The 19,059-nt window shown below is 42.3% G+C and overlaps 1 protein-coding gene across 1 annotated transcript in view; it reads right to left on the reverse strand.

Annotated features, from left to right (window-relative positions):
* The window catches only part of GRAMD4 (GRAM domain containing 4), a 76,751-nt gene that overhangs the window by 33,350 nt on the left and 24,342 nt on the right, over window positions 1-19,059 (reverse strand). The window contains exons 2-3 of the mRNA XM_065843813.2: window positions 17,053-17,263; window positions 6,798-6,918 (exon numbers count right to left, since the gene is read on the reverse strand). Coding sequence (XP_065699885.2) covers window positions 6,798-6,918; window positions 17,053-17,263 — 332 coding nt within the window. The remainder of the gene's footprint in view (window positions 1-6,797; window positions 6,919-17,052; window positions 17,264-19,059) is intronic.

Consider the following 19,059-nt stretch of genomic DNA (forward strand, 5'->3'; position numbering starts at 1 on the left):
GTCAAGCCTCTTGCTTGTTTGCATGAGTCTTTCGTACAGGAAAAAAGGGAGCGAAAAAGATTTTCTAGTAGGAATATTGGTAAGCAGACAGAAACAAAGATGAGGTACATCTATTAAGGGTCTAGCTTTTCCTCCTTCCTATCCCATTTTATATATGCATTTTGGTAGAGTGGAGAAAAGACAACAGTTAAATATAAACCAAACATTTTCATTATAACCTTTCTCCAGCTCAGTCTGGATTATCAAAACTCATCTGTCATGTTTGGAAACAGTCATGCCAACCTGCCAAACCCTAACACAGGTCTGGCAGTTAAACAGTCCCCGTTTGGCAGTTAAACTTTTCTTTTTGTTTCCATCATTCTACTGTGCCTCTCTTTGCTCTTCCCAAGGCAGAGCTCCTGCTCCAGTACATACAATAAGCACGGCTTTGGAGTCTCTGTGCATGTGCCTACAGGGCAGGGAGCAGCGTAGGCTGTCTAAGCTGATACAGAGAACACACCAACTATGATCCAGAAGCAATGGAGAGAAGGTAAAGTCTGAACCACCATCCTGCTTCTCAGCACAATTAACATTCCCCTGGTACTATTTTCCTCACCTCAATAGCAAAGTTTCATGTGATATGTTCTTCTATTTTATGTGATAAGGGAGACTGATTTACAAAGCACATCATATTGGACAAGATTTTTTTTTCCCTGTGCAAATTGGTCTGGCCTCCTCTCTTAACATTCCTCTTCACTTCAAGTGGGTGAGGTTAGAAAGAATTAAGATGTCATTACTATGGTATGTACAAAATAGTTATGCTAACAACCAATTAGTAACTTTACATTTACATGTAGCGTTTTCAGTGGAGCTTTGCTGTGTTATAACAGACACAGGATCATTTCCCCTTCATTACTAAAGGATTTTAAATTAAGCTCCCTCAAAAAATCTGATCTTAAAAAGCAACAGTTTACTGAGACAGATCTCCTTCTCAAAACATAAGTGAGAAGTTTTCTATTGTTAGATACACTTTTGCCAGCTTAAAAGTCATGAAAACACTACTGCTCTATGAACTTTTCAGAAATTTCAGAGATTAAAAATGCCAGAAGAGTTACGGAATCCATCTAAAATAAAGGGAATTGCAAAAATGCTGTGATTATTGCAGGAACTGTTTTCACTCCTTGGTTCTGGTAGAAGTAAAACAGGCTATAAACATTTCAACGTCTGGCTTGGCAACTGCAGCAGGGCTGTTCCAAGGCTTTTATGTTAGTAAACCGGGAAGCACAGGTTCCCCATGGGGCTTCCAGAGTCTGGTTATACAAAAGGGAAGGGCAGAGCAGTGCCTGAGCTTTCACAACAGTTCCACAATTCATGATGCCAAGTTGGGCACCCAAAAAAAGGCAGAAGCAAGAGCACACCCCACCTACATAACGTGATGTGTAGGGGACATCTGTCTGAGCTAAAACAACACGTCTATGTCAGCGCAGTGCTGCTCTTTGGTTAATCAGCCCCACAAAAAGGCGACGTGACAGCACATGATTCTCCTGGCTTGGGCCCTCCAGCATCCTGGCATCTTCACACCACCACCGTTCACACGCTTTGGCCAATGATGAGGGCAGATTGCACAAGCTGGGCCTGGAACGCTGACAGGCCCAGGACTCTGGGCTGGATTCACACCCTTTCCCCCTCCCCTGGTCTCAGGAAGCTTGTGGTCTTGGAAGCCAAGTTGAGAGTGATCAAGAGCACAACCCACCCTCCACCAGTCAGAGTCCTTGCAGATGAGAAATGGAGGTCTGAATCCTCATTTGTCTATACTGAAGCCTCCTAAACCCCAGACAAGTGCTCTAACCTGCCCATGATCACCTCTTCCAACAAAGCATCCAGGAAAATTGATACACAGCTTTGGAGGGGTTTTTTTTGTCCAGGAAGGCTAGACATGAACTCAATGTACATGGTATATGCATCTGTGTTCAAGCAAAACCTTTCTTACACCTCTTACTAAATTTTCCCTACTTTTAGGAGAAGCCTCTCAGTCAGACCTAGAAAAACTTCTGAGCAAATTTGTTAATGCAAGAGAGAGCAGTTCTGGTGAACAGACAGCTCTGCTGTAAGGCCTGGACTCGTCTTTTTCCTGCAGCTTCTCTGGGTGTCCAGGGAAAACATTCAAGAAGATGCCCCACCAATAACAATACGTAAACCACAGTCCTCATCAGAGGAACTCCACAAGGGTGAGGGACACGTACACATCTCCCAAGAACACCCAGTTAGCATCTGAGAGTCCAGGATTTTAAGTGGAAAGAAAGGAGGCTTGGGAGCAGAAGTAAAGGGTGGGAGAAGCTCAGGGTGAGCTTCACAGCAGCCTTGGTGCTCACCAGCATCAGCACATGCTGCATCCTCAGGATCCCTTGACCAGGGTTGACCATCTAGCAAGGAATGGCTACTGTAGCCCATAGCTGGTATTTGGGTGCCTCCACTACACATGGCAGTTCCTTATCTCTTACCGGAGTCTTCATCTGCTACGCAAATCAACTCTTTATTCTCCTTTGAGATTCCTGAACCAAAGGTGACTACAGGCTGCCAGGTCGGTATGGAGACAGCAAAGCCAACGCAGTGGAACTGTTCTTCTGCTCTTCTCCAGCTCAGCTACTTCAGGTGTTCCACCCTCACGTCAGGAGAAATTCCACCAGGGGCATTCTGACAGAAGGTAATCGGCCTCTGAGTCAGCTTCATAGCCAATTTGTTGCATGCAATTATTAGGGCTATTCGAGGAGGTATTAGCACTTCTGTACAGAACAGGATTTTGTCTGGTCACAACCACCACCACACACTTTGCCTCTAAGGTTTAACACTTTCTAACACCCCAGATCTGCCTGAGCACTATATATGTTTTTCTAGAGCTCTACTTTCATGAGGCCTGTATTCCCCTAGGTCACTTTTCTAACAGAGAACCATCTGGTCATTTACACCAAAAAGCAGAAGCCAGAGAAAGCACTATGGAGTTAATCACATACATGGCGTGAAAAGGCACATGAGAATGAAGAGTGTGGGGGAGTTGCAATGGGAATGAAATATGATCCTGACCTTTTTTGTAATGCTGGTATGGAAATCATAAACAAAACCAGCAGTTTCGAGAGCTCCTAGAGACTCCTGCCACAGCCTGCCAGACAGAGTGGAATGCAAAGCCCTTGTGGAAGAGGACTTCATGTCCTCCTAAAGCTCTTCAGCCTCACATGGCATTTCTTCAGCTTACCAGTTCATGACTCTTCTCTAACAGCCACCTGGTTTGTTTACTCTTAGCTGCTGCTACCACCCACTCCTCTTCCCTGAGCTGCTAAAATCAGCATTTCAAAAGGCTCCAACATCTTTGAATGAGAATTAGCTAACACTTCATGTAAACCATAGGATGCACACATGGTTACAAAGCACCTTGTAGCACCAGGACCAGAGTGCTGATATCTCCAAAACTGCCCTCCATAAGCAGCACAAACAGTAACGGGAAGAAAAACAGGACATGCACCTCAGTGCAGTGCGAACCCAAGCAGATATTGCCTGTCATATTCTCTTCCAAATGCAAGAACAGCAAGCAAGTTTTTATGCCTTGTTTGGATGCAACTAGGTTTTGAAATGGAAGCACCACAAACCACTACTAACCTTAGCACATTAATCTAGCTGCCCCAGGACAGTAGTTGCTTTCCAAAGCTGAAGCCTCAGCCAGCACCACAGCAGGGTTGACGTGCATTAAAAAGGTTATAGTAATACACAGTCCTTTATCCATGGATGATTCTGATAGTGATGGCTCCAAGATAAAGCTTGACCCATCCACATATATTCAGAGGTCCAGCAGACTGAGCTCTTCACACTTTTAGTTCAAAGCCTTGTTCTGCAGGAACCCACCCTGATATCACAGTGCCTGCCAGTCCCAACATGCATTGAATGTTTTCAGCATTCCTGTACTAGGGCTCAGGCGAAGTCATAAGATTAGAGATTAAGACCATTCCCACACAGACAGGAAAAGCAACTTTAGCCCTTTCGGCTGGAGGAGTCAGCTGATCCCTCCCTTGCTTAAGACATCATTATCCAAGATCCCTTCCTCCACGTGCTTCATCCTCCTGTCAGTCCACAGTTTAAACCCCTCACATTTCCAGACACATTTTACGTGCGTTTACAGCTACGCAACATGCTAAGCAATTCCATTTTCACCTCTCCAGATGTTTAGATTATCTCTTTGCTAGGGAGGAGATTCATCTGGCATCTTAAATGAAGATATTCTCCTTTTACTGACAACTGCTTCTCTCCAGCAGCTTCTTGCTCCAGATTTCCTCTGCAGCTTGTAGAGGCTACAGTTCGGTTGGGATGTGTTTCACTGAGCCAAACCGCACCGTTACTTGTGCCTACTAATAGCTGAATGGGGTTTAGAGAAGACTAACAGTTTGCTGTTCCTTTAGTCAGGCATTTGCAAATACCAACCCACACCAACTTGTAGCTGTGTTGTTTATGTGTACATTAAACACAACATATAGCTGGGAGGAAATATTTTTAAACCTCCTAGCTAATAACACACCTATACAAAGAAGAGCTATAGAAGAGGTAAAAATAAAGTGACACGATCAGGCTGATAGCGATTAGAAACCCAACACATTAAAAAGCAAATCCATGGAACTTTAAACATTTCCCCTACATTCTGGCAGTTGCTTTGATTTTTGCACACCTAGATGGGGAAAATGGAGTAAGTGACAAATGGTTTATGTAAAAATACAATTATAGCAAAGTGTCCTTAAAGAACGCCAAAATTTAAAATAGTATGCAAATACAGCTGAGTGACTAACCTTATTAAAAAAAACCCTATTGCAGCAATATGATTTAAAAAAAAATCACCATCAGACTTTCTTTCCAATGGTAAATTAAAGCAAACAAACAGTACATGTTAATGTTTTTCTGCTCACCATCAGTTCACATTTGGGAAGAAAAATAAATAACAAACCATTTCTAAAAAGCAAACAAACAAAAACCACAAACAAACAAATGTTCCATCACATACACCTCAAAGAGAAGAAGGAAGAAAATAGAAGAATACAGGAACCATACCCAAAAAGTGAGCTCCTATGTCACGCTAACTGACACAGTTACATATTCCAGCCCAGAATTTTGAATGGGGTATAAGGGAATAAGAGATAACCTTTAATGCGCTTATTTCTCTACCAGTTTTCCATTCTCGTTTTGTTTTTACGTAGAGAATTACAACCAGTTTGTCAGGACACCACTATAATTGCAGTTACAGCAAACCTCAGGCTGTCTGGACCTGGCAGCGAGGGCTGGAGACAACCAGGACTGACCCACATCGCTCAGCTGAACCGCCCCGATGGCCTGAACCTCCAACCACCTGCCCAAAGTTTACGAGAAAGGGTGAGCTTTGTTACTCTTTACCGTGGAGTGTGCTCCCTCAAAATATGTGCCCCATGTAGTTACTGTAACCACATATTCAAGACTGAGATTGGATTCACCAGCCATGGAAGAGTTTGGGAACCATACCATGGTTTTATAGCAAAAAGCACATCCTATTTCAAACCAGAAATCTGTTCTGGAAAGTTCTACTGTTTCTGTCACACATCAGATTACATCAGGAAATCACAAATGTCTCATCCTGGTAACAGGAGCTTAGGTAATATGACTTGAGGAATGGAAGGAGTACACGATAGCTGTACTGCACAGTTAAATAAGAATTCAGACAAATCACTGAAATCAACAAGGCAAGTCAAACAGAGCTTTCAGTTTTTGTTTGACATTCCAGTCATGATACCTCTTCCAGATACCAGCAGAAGCTGATAGCAGCTCACTATAAATCCTTGCCCAGTCTCCTTTATCATGCTTTCCTTTCATACACACAGGAGGAAACAAAAAAAAAAAAAAGAAATAATAGAAAATTAATTTTAAATTCTTGAGAATATGCTGAAGATAGAACACAAGTCTTGTTGTTAGATTATAACCTAGAAATTGAATAGAATCTATAGACTTGTTATTTCTACCCCTTGGAAAATATCTGACATGCTTCGAACACATAAAAAGCAACTCTCATATTCTGAACTTCAAAAACGACCCATTAAAATGACCATGTTGGGAAGCAACTGAGCAAGAATTCTTGTTGATTTATTACAGAGATCTCTACTTCTACCAAGTTAAAGAAATGGTTTTAACTACCCTGTTTTACCAGTCAGCAGTTCAGATCTGCTGAGATAAAATCCTAAAAGTCTTGAGGGTGCCTCTAGCCATGAACGACAATTTTGTCTCATATAGACATATATATACACACATACATACACACAAACCAAACAAGTAACACTTGAAATCTACAGATACTCTTATCTGCATTCCCTGTACCCCTTACCAGTAATTTATTTACTGTTAAGAGATGTGTTTTAAGACATACAGTTGAAACAGCTGCCAAGGAGATGCACTGATCACTCCTTCAGAAATTTCTTCCTTCTTACAATTACTATTAAACAAAAAAATGCCTAATGCAACCACATTAAGGTTGAGTTAATTCTGAGATAACCTGAAGATGTGAACACCAAGATTTCAACTGAGCAGCTTCTGTCATGTAGTGAGAGGTATGTTCTGAGGAATGCAATGAGGAAAAAATATCCAAGTGACCCAGAAACCTTGGGAATGCTTTTCAATTCCTGACAGAGAAATGTCAGCCCACATGCTATCTGCGCATCAGCCCACCTCAAAATTCTGATGCCAACTTCTTCAGTTTAGAGAAGCCTTATTTCAGCAGACTTAAGCTATTCCTTACCACAGAGCATTAATTTTATACTTACGTAAAAAGTGCTTTTCCAGTAAGGCTATTTCCAGGTGACCTTTGATCTCATTCAGTCTGTCAGATTCCGTCCTGTTAAAATCCTGCACTCCTGAAGCCATGATGATGGTCCCTGGACCAGCCTATAAGAAATCCAGAGCACAATGACAGATCAGAGACACTTCTGGTTTTTTCTTTTTGTCATTTAAATACATCAACTTACTTCTGGGGCAGTAAAGAAACAGCCAGGTGAGAAACTTGCAAGTATCAACAACTCTTCATTCCTCTTATTCACCATTAAACTACCAAGATGAGTGAAAGCTAATCAAATGCACAGCATTTCTCCCATAAAACGCGCTTTTGCAGACCAGAGGGAGTTACAGAAAACAAAGATGATTTCTTTTTCTCCCCCTTAGCAGTTCATCACTTGGCCTTTCTTCCGCTGATTTAAAGGCATATTTACATTATCTGTCTTCTCTTCCCATTCAATGAATCGTCAATGCAACATACTTGACATATAAAATTCTGAAGCTAGCAAAAATAATACTTTTCCAGACATTCACTGAGTTATCAGAAAGCACATATTGCATATTTTAATATCCATTTATGGAAGTGTAATTCTGAAGAGCACAACCTCTGCAAGGAAGATGAGTGCTGCTCCTCCAGCTCCAGTGCTGCCCAGTTTCTGCTGACGGATGTGTCTGGTGCCCAGAAGCTCATCCTGGCAGGCCAGGAGAGGGGAGAGTCTGAAGATTGTGTGTGTGGGCTGATTTACCAGCACCCCTCAAAAGAACTCAGCACCAGCAATACTGCAGAATGCAAGAACTAAAGAGTGACCTGATTAGTCAAGATGAGCAGTGACAACTGTCACCTCCAGGAGGGGAACACAGGAAAGCCCCAGGCTTTCTCCCAGGAGCAGAAGGCAGGTGACATTGTCCTCCTCCCATAAAGGGACATTTTCAGACAGCAAGAGAAAGGGTGGCTGAGGGCATCTCCCAGCTAATAGTTGTTCAGGCACTGTGTGCAGTCCGCATCACGTACAAAAAGTCTGTCAGTGGGAATTATAGGAGCTTCTCCAACAGCTTATACTCAAAATCGAAGTGCTAGACTACAGAAGAAGACATGAACTCAAGACAAAAAGGGATTTATTTACCTATCCTAACCTTCCCCTATCCCTTGTTTGAGCTCTGAAAAACACAGGAGATGTATCGCTTTCAAAAGTCAGCTTGCATACGTTTAACCATGACAGCTTAAATTACATACAAATATAAATTATACTAATCTACAAGAGAGTTAATTAATAGAAATTTTCTATCGCTTAGGAAAGATGTAACGAAAGCTCACTGACAGCAAAGTACTTTTACTGTTGGGAATGATTTGCACTTTTAAAATAAAACAGTGTGGAGATACCTATTAAACATCTGTTTTCTTGTTTGAGCTGAACAGATGCTGAGTTTAAGCCTCAGAATTTGTCTATACAGGCAAATTAGCACTCAGTAGGCATCTACCGCCTGGCATTTACCTGGTACTGACTCCCCACCTGGGCTTGCTCAATACAGTGGTATTACAGTGGAAAAAGCAGAGATGCTACTTCCAGTCCTGAAAGCAGCACAGTGACACCCACGCAGCTCTGTGCCAGGGCTGCCGGTCCTGATGAGCCGCAGCAGCCATGAGCTGCTTCCCATTCTGGAGCGAGCACCAACCACAGAATCACAGAATGCTAGGGATTGGAAGGGACCTCAAAAGATCATCCAGTCCAATCCCCCTGCCGGAGCAGGAACACCCAGATGAGGTTACACAGGAAGGTGTCCAGGCGGGTTTTGAATGTCACCAGAGTAGGAGACTCCACAGCCCCCCTGGGCAGCCTGTTCCAGTGTTCTGTCACCCTCACTGAGAAGAAGTTTCTTCTCAAATTTAAGTGGAATCTCTCGTGTTCCAGTTTGAACCCATTACCACTTGTCCTACCATTGGCTGTCACTGAGAAGAGCCTGGCTCCATCCTCCTGACACTCACTCTTTATATATCTGTAAACATTAATGAGGTCACCCCTCAGTCTCCTCTTCTCCAAGCTAAAGAAACCCAGCTCCCTCAGCCTTTCCTCATAAGGGAGATGCTCCACTCCCTTAATCATCTTTGCTGCCCTGCGCTGGACTCTCTCCAGCAGTTCCCTGTCCTTCTGGAACTGAGTGGTCCAGAACTGGACACAATATTCCAGATGTGGTCTCACCAGGGCACAGATGCCACAGCAGGGCCGGACAGAGCCCCGGGCAGCCCTCACATGGGGAGTTGCAGCGCAGCATCCTCGGCGTTGGTCTCCAGAGCCCCCATTCACACCTGTCTTTAACCAGAGAGGAGCAGTAAGATGCCATCTGCAACCACTCCAGCCACTGCTGAAGAGTAACAGCTGTCTGTTTTCAGAAGAGCACAAGATGGCAATTAATCTGTGTTGATTTCTTACCTACAGAGTTAGGTCATGTTTATTTATGCCAGAAGATTTAGCATTATCACTTGCCGGACACCTGGAGAGCCCCAAGGGTGAAGACGTGACTGAGTCAAATAGCAGCACCCTCACAACACACTCTACAGATAGGCAAAGGGAAAGCATTATTAAAACATAGATTGCTGGCCAGGTGCTAAAGCATGGCTTTCTATATTGTATATCCACATCTGGTACAAAGGGACAGTCACTGCTCCTAGGGGTTCATATGGAGCTGTCTAAATAAATAGTGCCACTTTTCAAAAATAAGTAGATAGATAAATAAAATCACGTGCAAGATGCTGTACTCACAAGGAGTGCTCCTGGGCTCTGCGCATGTATTGGGTTTGCATGGCAAAGTTTTGGTAGTGGGGGGTCTACAGAGGTGGCTTCTGTGAGAAGCTGCCAGAAGCTTCCCTGTGTCTGAGAGAGCCAATGCCAGCCAGCTCCAGTATGGACCTGCTGCTGGCCAAGGCCAAGCCATCAGCAACGGTGGTAGCACCTCTGGGATAACACAGTTAACAAGAGGAATAAAACTGCATAACTGCAACTGCAGCTGGAGAGAGGAGTGAGAATATGTGAGAACAATACCTCTGCAGACACCCAGGTCAGCGAAGAAAGGGGGAGAGAAGGTGCTCCAAGAGCCAGAGCAGAGATTCCCTTGCAGCCCGTGGTGCAGCCCATGGTGAGGCCACTGTCCCCCTGCAGCCCATGAAGGTCCATGGTGGAGCAGATTTCCACCTGCAGCCCAGGGAGAACCCCACACTGGAGCAGATGGATGCCCAAATGAGGCACCTCACACTGGAGCAGAGTCCTGGCAGGACCTCTGACTCTGTGGAGAGAAGAGCCCAGGCTGACGAAGGTTTGCTGGCAGGACTTGCGACCCCAGGGAGATCCAGGCTGGAGCGGTCTGCTCCTCAAGGGCTGCACCCCGTGGAAGGGACCCACGCTGGAGCAGGGAAAGAGTGTGAGGGGGAAAGAGCAGCAGAGACAACCTGTGATGAACTGGCCACTACCCAAGGCAGCACCTGGCTCCTGCCCAAGCCATCCCTGGTCCCCAACCCTATGTGCTGCGCTGGAGACCGGAACACAAAGGCTGAGGAAAGGGAGGAGATGACGAAGAAAGGGGCTAGAAAATATCTAAGACATATTCAAGTTTTCACCCTCGTTGAAGATACTCAGGGTATTTCACCAAGAGATGAGCTACACTTCAGAAATACATCTAGAGAAGTAGCTCCACTCTTGGTTCTTCTGAAATGTGTAAGTCATTAATTAAAACCCAGAATACCTTGACTGTGTCTCTTCACCAGCAAGAAAAAGCAAAAGATGACAAATACTGGGGAACGAATGACATGGGTGAACAGAATTCTTTCTGAAAGTTTCCAAATGTGTGTTATCCACTACAGCACTGGACCCAAGATGTGTGACATCAGTGAAAGGGTTAAAAATCAGCAGGTACACATCATTAAACTAAGCCCAAAAGATTACAATGAGTGTTACTGAGATAGAGAAAAAAGAATAACATCTATTAAGTCAAAGCATAAGGCTGCTTCCTAAGACTACTAGGAGCAAGATCATGCAATTATAATATAATAATAAAACAGTTTAACCAGGGTAGTAAGATACAGTGACACAGTTTGGTAGAAAACAAAGTACACAATTTCCAAAACTAGGGACACTGTAAGGTATTAATAAATACAACTTAGAAGTGTTCAGAAAACTGAGCATGTCCAGGACAGCGATTTGGAAGACATTTAAGCAGATGCTTCTATTGTCCCAGGAGTCTCTTTCCCACACCAATTCACCTCATTGTGTCAAGAGGTGTTAACAGGCTAAAAAGATAAGATATAAGGTCTACACATTTGTTGGAGGTCATCTGCCTGCCTCCATATTCAAAAAACACGTCTGTCTGAAATTAGCATAACTAACTAAACACAAGTTAACAAAAAAAAAATTACCTTGTATTAATTCCAGCATTAACTGGGTATTGTTTTGTTTTTCTGGGGTCTCTGCAGGCTAGTACTGGGACTTGAGCTGGATTAACTACACTTTTAAATTAACTACAGATGCCCTTTCTTTCTTCTGACTCACAGTAGAAGCCTTGAAGCCTTCCAGAGATTTCTGCTTTTCCTTCTGCCTCTCTAGCTTTGCCAGTATTTGACACAGGAGCCCTCTTAAAATGTTGGCAATCACTATGACTTAGCAAAGGCCGTGCACAAGGCTTGGTGGTGCCTCGGATGCCAGCAAAATGCCAGAGTTGAGCACGAAGGGTCAGACACAGAGGGGTTAAAGGAAGGTTTCTGATGACGAAAGATTGCCTCTAACCCACTGTCAGAGTTCACAGTTGCTATTCCAGGACACATCCAGCTCTGGATCTGAAAAACCACATCTACCCACAAACGTGTATTTCAAGCCATCTGCAGTTCAGGCTTTTCGTAACAGCATCTCCTAACCTGAGAGCTCTCTGCCTTCCCTCACCCTGCAAGCCCTGGGATTTGGTTTTGTGCTCCGAGCACCAACACCACCTTCACTGTACAGTCATGGAAAAGGTCTAAGTCACTTCTTAATAAAGCAGATGCAGATCTGTCCTCTCCATCTTCGCATCTTACAGAAAAGTAACTGGCCAACTCCATCCTCCTTTTATTTTACATGCATACATGGATCATTTTTCTCTAGGAATATCTAACAAAAAGCTGCTCTCATTTCCAAGATTTTAATTAACTTAGGAGCAGTTCTCAAGCACGGAGGATGGGGAGCAATGAGGACACAGTGTGCCAAGCCTGGGGGTACAACCATCCACCAAGTCACTTCTCGAGGTCTGGCAGCAACTGGGAAACGACACAGAGAAGACATAGCTTAAAATAGAAAATCTTAACTTGCCTTCATTTGAGCAGCAAAGAGAAGGGGAAGTCAGGTAGGGCCTGAAGTGACAGGACAAGGAGTAATGGTGTTAAACTAAAAGAGGGGAGATTCAGACTGGATACAAGGAATACATTTCTTTTACGAGGAAGGTAGTAAAACACAGGCCCATGTTGCCCAGAGAGGTGGCAGATGCCCCATCCCTGGAAACATTCAAGGCCAGGCTGGACAGGGCTCTGAGCAACCTGATGGAGTTGAAGATGTCCCTGCTCATTGCAGGGGGTTGGACTAAATGACTTTTAAATGTCCCCTCCAGCCAAGCTATTCTTCAGTAATACAACACACCACAGAGCTTGTCTGTAGAGGTCATAGTCTCCTGAGTTTCTCAGCTGACACTTCACATGCATTTTCTTATTTCAAATTACAACAGGGTTCTGTGTGGCTGATGCACTTACCTGCTGTAAGGAATGGGAAAACGCAGTAACACTGCTCAAGAAGAAAAGCATCTGCGTGAACTGCTAATCTTTAGCAGCAATTCTAGGAAGCATACCCATATTGGCAAACTCCTAAAACACAGCTATATTTCACAACAATTAATAATATTAATAATAAAAAAAAAAATCTAGTTCTAGCCAGTTTTAGAGACTTTAATATCTTAACAGCAATGTTTGCATCATGCTTTATACCTTTCAAGCATCATGCTTTATACCTTCCAAACATTGTAAACGAGGTGATGATACAGAAGTGTTTAAGGGTTCAATTGACATGTTTCAGGAAAAATCAAACTGTACTGGAACTGCAATTAATGTTTTCTGTATCACAATAACTCAGATTTAATCCTAGCACACCGGTCGGGAACTTGCATAAGTAGATTGGACTGCTTTCAGTACAACACGTCAGGTACAAGAGAGCTTCAATTTGCAATGCTCACTGCCAGATTAGTGTAGAACCTTCACGGGTTTAAACACAAATTTGTTCTTTCCCCACTCTGTCGAAGGGGGCTTGATCCTCCTCTGCACCGAGTTCATTCATACAACTGTACGTAATACTGAACATTTCCTCCCTTTTATATAAATGTGACATTTGTCACATTAAGAGTACATAAATTCATTTATAGCACAAAGTGATGAGACATAAGTTAAAATGAGGCAAATCAAGCCAGAACTGGCAAATACAAGGGTGATCTAAGATTTTCAGGGCACAGTCCCTATTCCTGAACATTTGCGTCTTAGCAAATCAAGTCGACGAAGCAGTATTTTAAAGATTTGTAAGTTCTGAATTGCGGTCTAGCAGGAAGGAACCCATGTTGCATCTAACAGAATAGGAAAACATGATTACACTGAATAATGGTGACTTTAGTTACCGAGCAAGCAACACTACCTGAATTTCCAATGTCACAACAAAACAAATTCTGATACAGTCACTATTCAGAAATAGGAATGGACCAAGTTAACCCCTCTACCTATTTTATGATTGTGGTGTTTTTACAAAACAATGTAGAAATAACAGTGCTGCACACAGTATTGAATGCCCTTGCTTAAAAAAAAAAAAAAAAAAAAAAACCAAAAAAAAACAAAAAAAAAAAAACCAAAAACAAAAACAAAAAAACCACCAGCCAACCACATATGTTAAAGAGGCAAGGAAGGAAGAAATCAGCTATTCGGGAACTTAAAGAGATGCTTAGAAAAGAGTTAATTTGTTAACCCACACGTCTGTCTTGGCAATGATCTGATATCAGTGTCTAAGTATCCAGAGACCTAGGGAAATACCTGCTATCCATGACATCCCTGGTAGTCAGGGCACATAAATGAGAGGCAGAAAAGTACCCACACAAGCAAACAGCTTCCCTGTAAGTGGAGACCAAACTAGCTCAGATTAAGAGTCAGATGCCTCATAAACAAACAGTCTCAGAAACCACTGAGGAGAATTCAAAGGAAAATAATAAATCCTTCCAACCTCAGGCCTCTCCTACCAGGACCTAGCTGTATGCTTCACCCAAACACAAGTTAGGATGTTTATTATTGAACTAAACAGGTAAACCTCACAGTTTTAAGATAAAGAACATAAGATGACCTCATACAGTCATCCTTTCTGTACTTCTACAGGCTGTATATTTTGCACATGCTACTTCAGTAAGACATGTGAAGTGTTGGGACTAAGTCCCACCACTGTATCTGTTGTGTGGGAATGAACACTCCACTTGTCGGAGGTGTGCAACAGAGGATGCTCTTCTTTGCAGATGGTCAGGGCTCTGCAATCACAAGACTTTTTACTCTGAAACTTCAATTTGTGGTAAGTTTTTGCATATACTTGTCAACTTCAGGCACATACATAACGTGCACATTTCTAAGGGCACTAGATACCCTTGAGGCACGGTACAGAACAGCCTTTCATTCATTCATATTACTGTGCTGTACTGTTCTAATCGACAGAGATCTTTCTTTAATGGCTCCATAATGATTAATACACTAGAGTAGAGAGAAGGAAAAAAAGAAGGAAAACAAAATAGAAGAGAGGGGCAGAGATGAAGCCTCTGTCAAGGGAATGGCTGACAGCAGAGTCAGAAATATCCACCTATTGAAGATGCAGATAAGGGGACCAGGAGTCAAATTTTGTATACCTATGCTCAGTTCCAAGGCACTAATCTTGCTCTTTCAAGACCACTAGTTCCGTACTTGGATTTTAATAAAAACAATGAACCAGCAGCAGTGGAAGCACAGTACAGCTCACATGTATCTGAAAAGACATGCAGCCTACCTTAAGCACAAGACTTGCATTCACTTTTGCATGATTTCAACAACTCCCAAAGATACTAAACGAACAAGACTTGATCTTCTCATGACCAGTGTAATAACACTATAATACTAAGTTGCTCACAGAGCCTATTTAAGAAAACAACCCTGTATAAGCAATTTAAGATTTGACTTTTAGTCACTGAATTAAAAACAATTCAGGCACAATGCAACCATATGATCTCAATAAGAAACAGAGACATAATTCAGAATCACCCTGTTTACACAATCTCAGTCTCTATTTTAACATTGACTCAAAAATACAAACATTACTTTCTCTACTCCTGCATCTCTGCAGCACAGGGGATTATTTCTTTTCCCTTCATTTTATGGATGGGCAGTAGCACTTAGTGGCCAGATGTCTGTGAGGGCCAAATGCTAATGCCCTTTCCTCATACAAGTTTCCTTATTTCGCTCATACCCATAACAGAGTTGTTGCTCTTTGACTGTTCCAGCATCACACTGGGTTTGAAGCTCCCAAACACCAGGAGCAGGTCAAAACAACAAGTCCGATGCTGTTGCTGATCTCTTTCCTCTCTCCCTTTCTCTGTTTTTTAAATAACGATACCCAACCGTTTCCCAAGACCCTTGATCACGAAAGCACACTTAACAGTATGTAATCAGCCAGAAAGCAAAGTGCTTCTCTTCAGATTACCTTCTCAGCACACAGAGCTCAATAATGTGAGAAAACAGAGACCATCTCACTGCAGATGTGTAGCTGTATGACTTTATAGCTAATCGAAGCTGTGGGTTTACCTCGCTATTCCCTCAGCCACACCATCCTGGAGCTACTATCCTCCTGATGAAACACAGACAATAGCATTTAGGGTTTAAGATCGATCTTCATGCAGCTTCTAGCTCTGTCATCCAGACATTCTGATTAGATAAAAGGGTATTCCCTGCTCTCCACACGTAAATGTAATACTTTAGGTTCATGAAAATAAGCCAGTATTTACCCACAAAAACCTCAGCAAACACCATGTTGGAAAGGCATCAGCACAGATCAGTGCCTGTATACACAATACATCTTAACAAATGACAGATGTCTTTAGCAGAGTAAGAGCAAAGCAAAGGCATTCCACAGACCTTCCCTGTCTGAGGAGCTTGAGGACTTTCATAAAATAGACTTTTTGTGAATGAAAAATGTTCTGTCATTACCACTTGTTTGTTCTATGATCATAGCAAAAACTTCTAGCAAAATAGTTCCATATATACAGGATTGTATGTGATGCTATACAAGCCCAGCTAAATTTAAAAAACCTAACATCTACAGAACGGGATCCAGGCTGCCAACCCCCAAGGAGATGCTTAAACCTATACAGTTCAGAGTCTTTTAGTTTAACACTTGTGGTGAGCAAGCCCTGTGCTTCTAGAAACGAGCTTTCAGACAACAGCCTGACCACAATTTGGGGATAAAAACTGCACGGTGAGTTTCCAAATAGGATGGTACAAATTCTGACTTCCAATTCACATTCTAGAATACAGTTACATGGATTAATCATAATTTAGATGGTGGCACTCCAAGCTCAAGGATCCACAGCCATTTTTTAACAGTTAAAGCAGATTTTTTTTTTTTTTTAATTTAACCAATATTTAACTTTTTCTGAAGCACTCTAAACGGTAGGTCTATTTGAGTGCTTTTGCTTACAAGTACCAAAAAGTTTTAGCACGTGAAGAGTCTTTCTCACCTTCTGCACGGGTTTAAATCAGCTCTACAGCATGGAAGCATTACTTGATACAACACGGCAGTGAAGAACAAGATGGTGTGACCCTTTAACTCTAATGAAGCCACCAGCCCTACAGTCCTGCCCAGTGCCATTTGAGCAGATTTGAGCTGCTCAGACTGAAAAGAAGTATTTCCTTCAACAAAACAAATAAAAATCAGACAGTATTCAGAAGCACATCCAAAGTTAACAAGCCTGTCAACCCACAACATCTAAAATTAACAACAGGGACAAGGAACTCTAATATGAAGAAATTAATCTGATATTTCCACAAAATGAAAGTCTATTACTAGAAGCTTGTTTCCTAGTCTACGAATCTTCAAGTCCTAAATCCAAAATACAGGTACAAAGAATTATTAATTTCTGTTATTTTTCTGCCTGATAACTATGTAACATAATATAATGATACTTAAATCAAGTACTTACAGGGTCTCTCAGCTCTTCATTGTCTCGAGTTGACGTTCGAGGTATTTTCACTGGGATTTCATCTCCACATTCAGTGTCTGAAGCATTTGGAGACTCTGCTAAATCAAGGAACTCATCTCTCTTGTGACCTCTGAACCTTATTTTGTCCAACTTCTTTAGCATGTTCAGCACTGCACTTTTCTGCTTTACCTTAACATGACGGTTGGAGTCCCTGCAAGAAACAAGACATGAAGAGTACTTTAGAAAGCTTGCAATAAGCCTAAATACACACACTCTAATCCCTAAATACTTCTAACCATCTTTCAAGGGCCTTCCTGTCACCAGAGGAAAAACATGCTGCAGCTTAGCTTTTTAACAGACATTTTTTTCCATAGTGTAACAGATGCATAGTTTGTTTTTCAGTAGTTGATGATTTACCATCTTCCCACACTATTATGGCCTCTTTCTCATGGCTATTTTTGAAGCAAGTCAGAATGGGCACAAGCTAGCAACCTGCACTCCAAAGAAAGATTAGGAAGTCAGTTCCTAACAGGCTGCTTGAAACAAGAAAGAGGTGAGCTGGTAAGTCCAAATTCTTCAACTTGCTGATACTCCCAGTCAAACATGGAAATCCACCAAACTTCACAACCGATCTTTAAATTCGTAGAAAAAATGAAGCAAAAGAGTAGTGAGGCTATCGCATCTTCCTACTGCTTCAGGCTACAAAACCAGGAAGTACCAAGGGTCTGTTAAAGAAAGCCACCAGACAGATCCACGCAGAAGATCCCACCGAAAACTAGAGACTGTTGAAATCAACCATAAACCACATTCAAATGCACTGCCAAGATCTTTAAAATTACCACAACTGACTCTGCTACATTTCTTTTTCTTCTGACTAGCATGACCAAAACCTTACTGTAAGATAATCAATGCAGCCAGTATTTTTGCAGAATGTGTTGGTGCCATGACATCCAGAGGAATGAGAAACGCCCAGGACATTTCACTTCCAGAGAGAGGTTTTGACATGAGCAATACTTTAATTATAAATAAAACTGGGAGAAGCATTTTTGCTTTTTAAAGACAATAGAAGGAAGCTTAATTAATGTATGATTAATGTATGATTCTATGATTCTACGTGTGTAAACTCATTGTAATAGTAGCTTTCCAAGACACTGGCCTGCATCATTTCTGATGTAAACCAGACCTGACAAATCGCTTAAATTCAATGCTCTACATATATCACAAACTGTAGCAAGAGGTCCTAAGTTCCACCTTTTAAAAAAATTTTTAGAATAGTTCCTTGATCCTGCCACTTCAGCAAGTTACTGCTCTGGCAGTTTATAACAAACCAGACACAATTTTTTCTCCTAAAAAACTCCGCTCCTCAGCTCAGAGTGCTCCCTTTGGAGGGTGCCGCAACACTCTCCCAAATGGAATTCTGCAGGGGTAAAAATCTATTTTGAGGCACTCGTTCCTGTTACTATCCTTTTTTCCTTACGGTCAACATTGCCCGCCTCTTCACTAAAAAACATGCTTAGGTTCGTGGCACATCACTGCAGGCGCTGGTGTGAGATGAAAAAGCAACAGGCAGGTCTAGATATGCGTTGCTTCAGGCGTAGAAATAAAGATCAAGAAAGAGGAGCCCTTTGCTACCGGCTTTGCACTTGAGGCAATCCTCACCTCCAAACATAAACCTCTTTTCAGCAGAGCTCTTCGCCTTTCCCTGCGGATTCTCTGCTTCCCCTAACACTTCGGCAGTGACTATTCACACCAAGTTCAAACCAGATCGTTCCCTTCAAAATCTGCCTAACTTTGCCCCTCTGCCAAGGTTTATTAGCACCCTTCACTTAAACACGGAAGTTTGAAACTAATACAAATCCCCTACAGTGCAGCTGGAAAAAAAAAAATAATCCACAAAACTCCTCCTTTATCAGAGACACTTTGAAGCTGCAGCACTGCGTTTAGTATTTCACTTAAGAGAATCATTTGTGGTAACTCAGACCAAGGTTATTTTCTATGAACAGCTTT

This window comes from Patagioenas fasciata, chromosome 1, assembly GCF_037038585.1.
Source record: "Patagioenas fasciata isolate bPatFas1 chromosome 1, bPatFas1.hap1, whole genome shotgun sequence".
NCBI lineage: Eukaryota > Metazoa > Chordata > Aves > Columbiformes > Columbidae > Patagioenas > Patagioenas fasciata.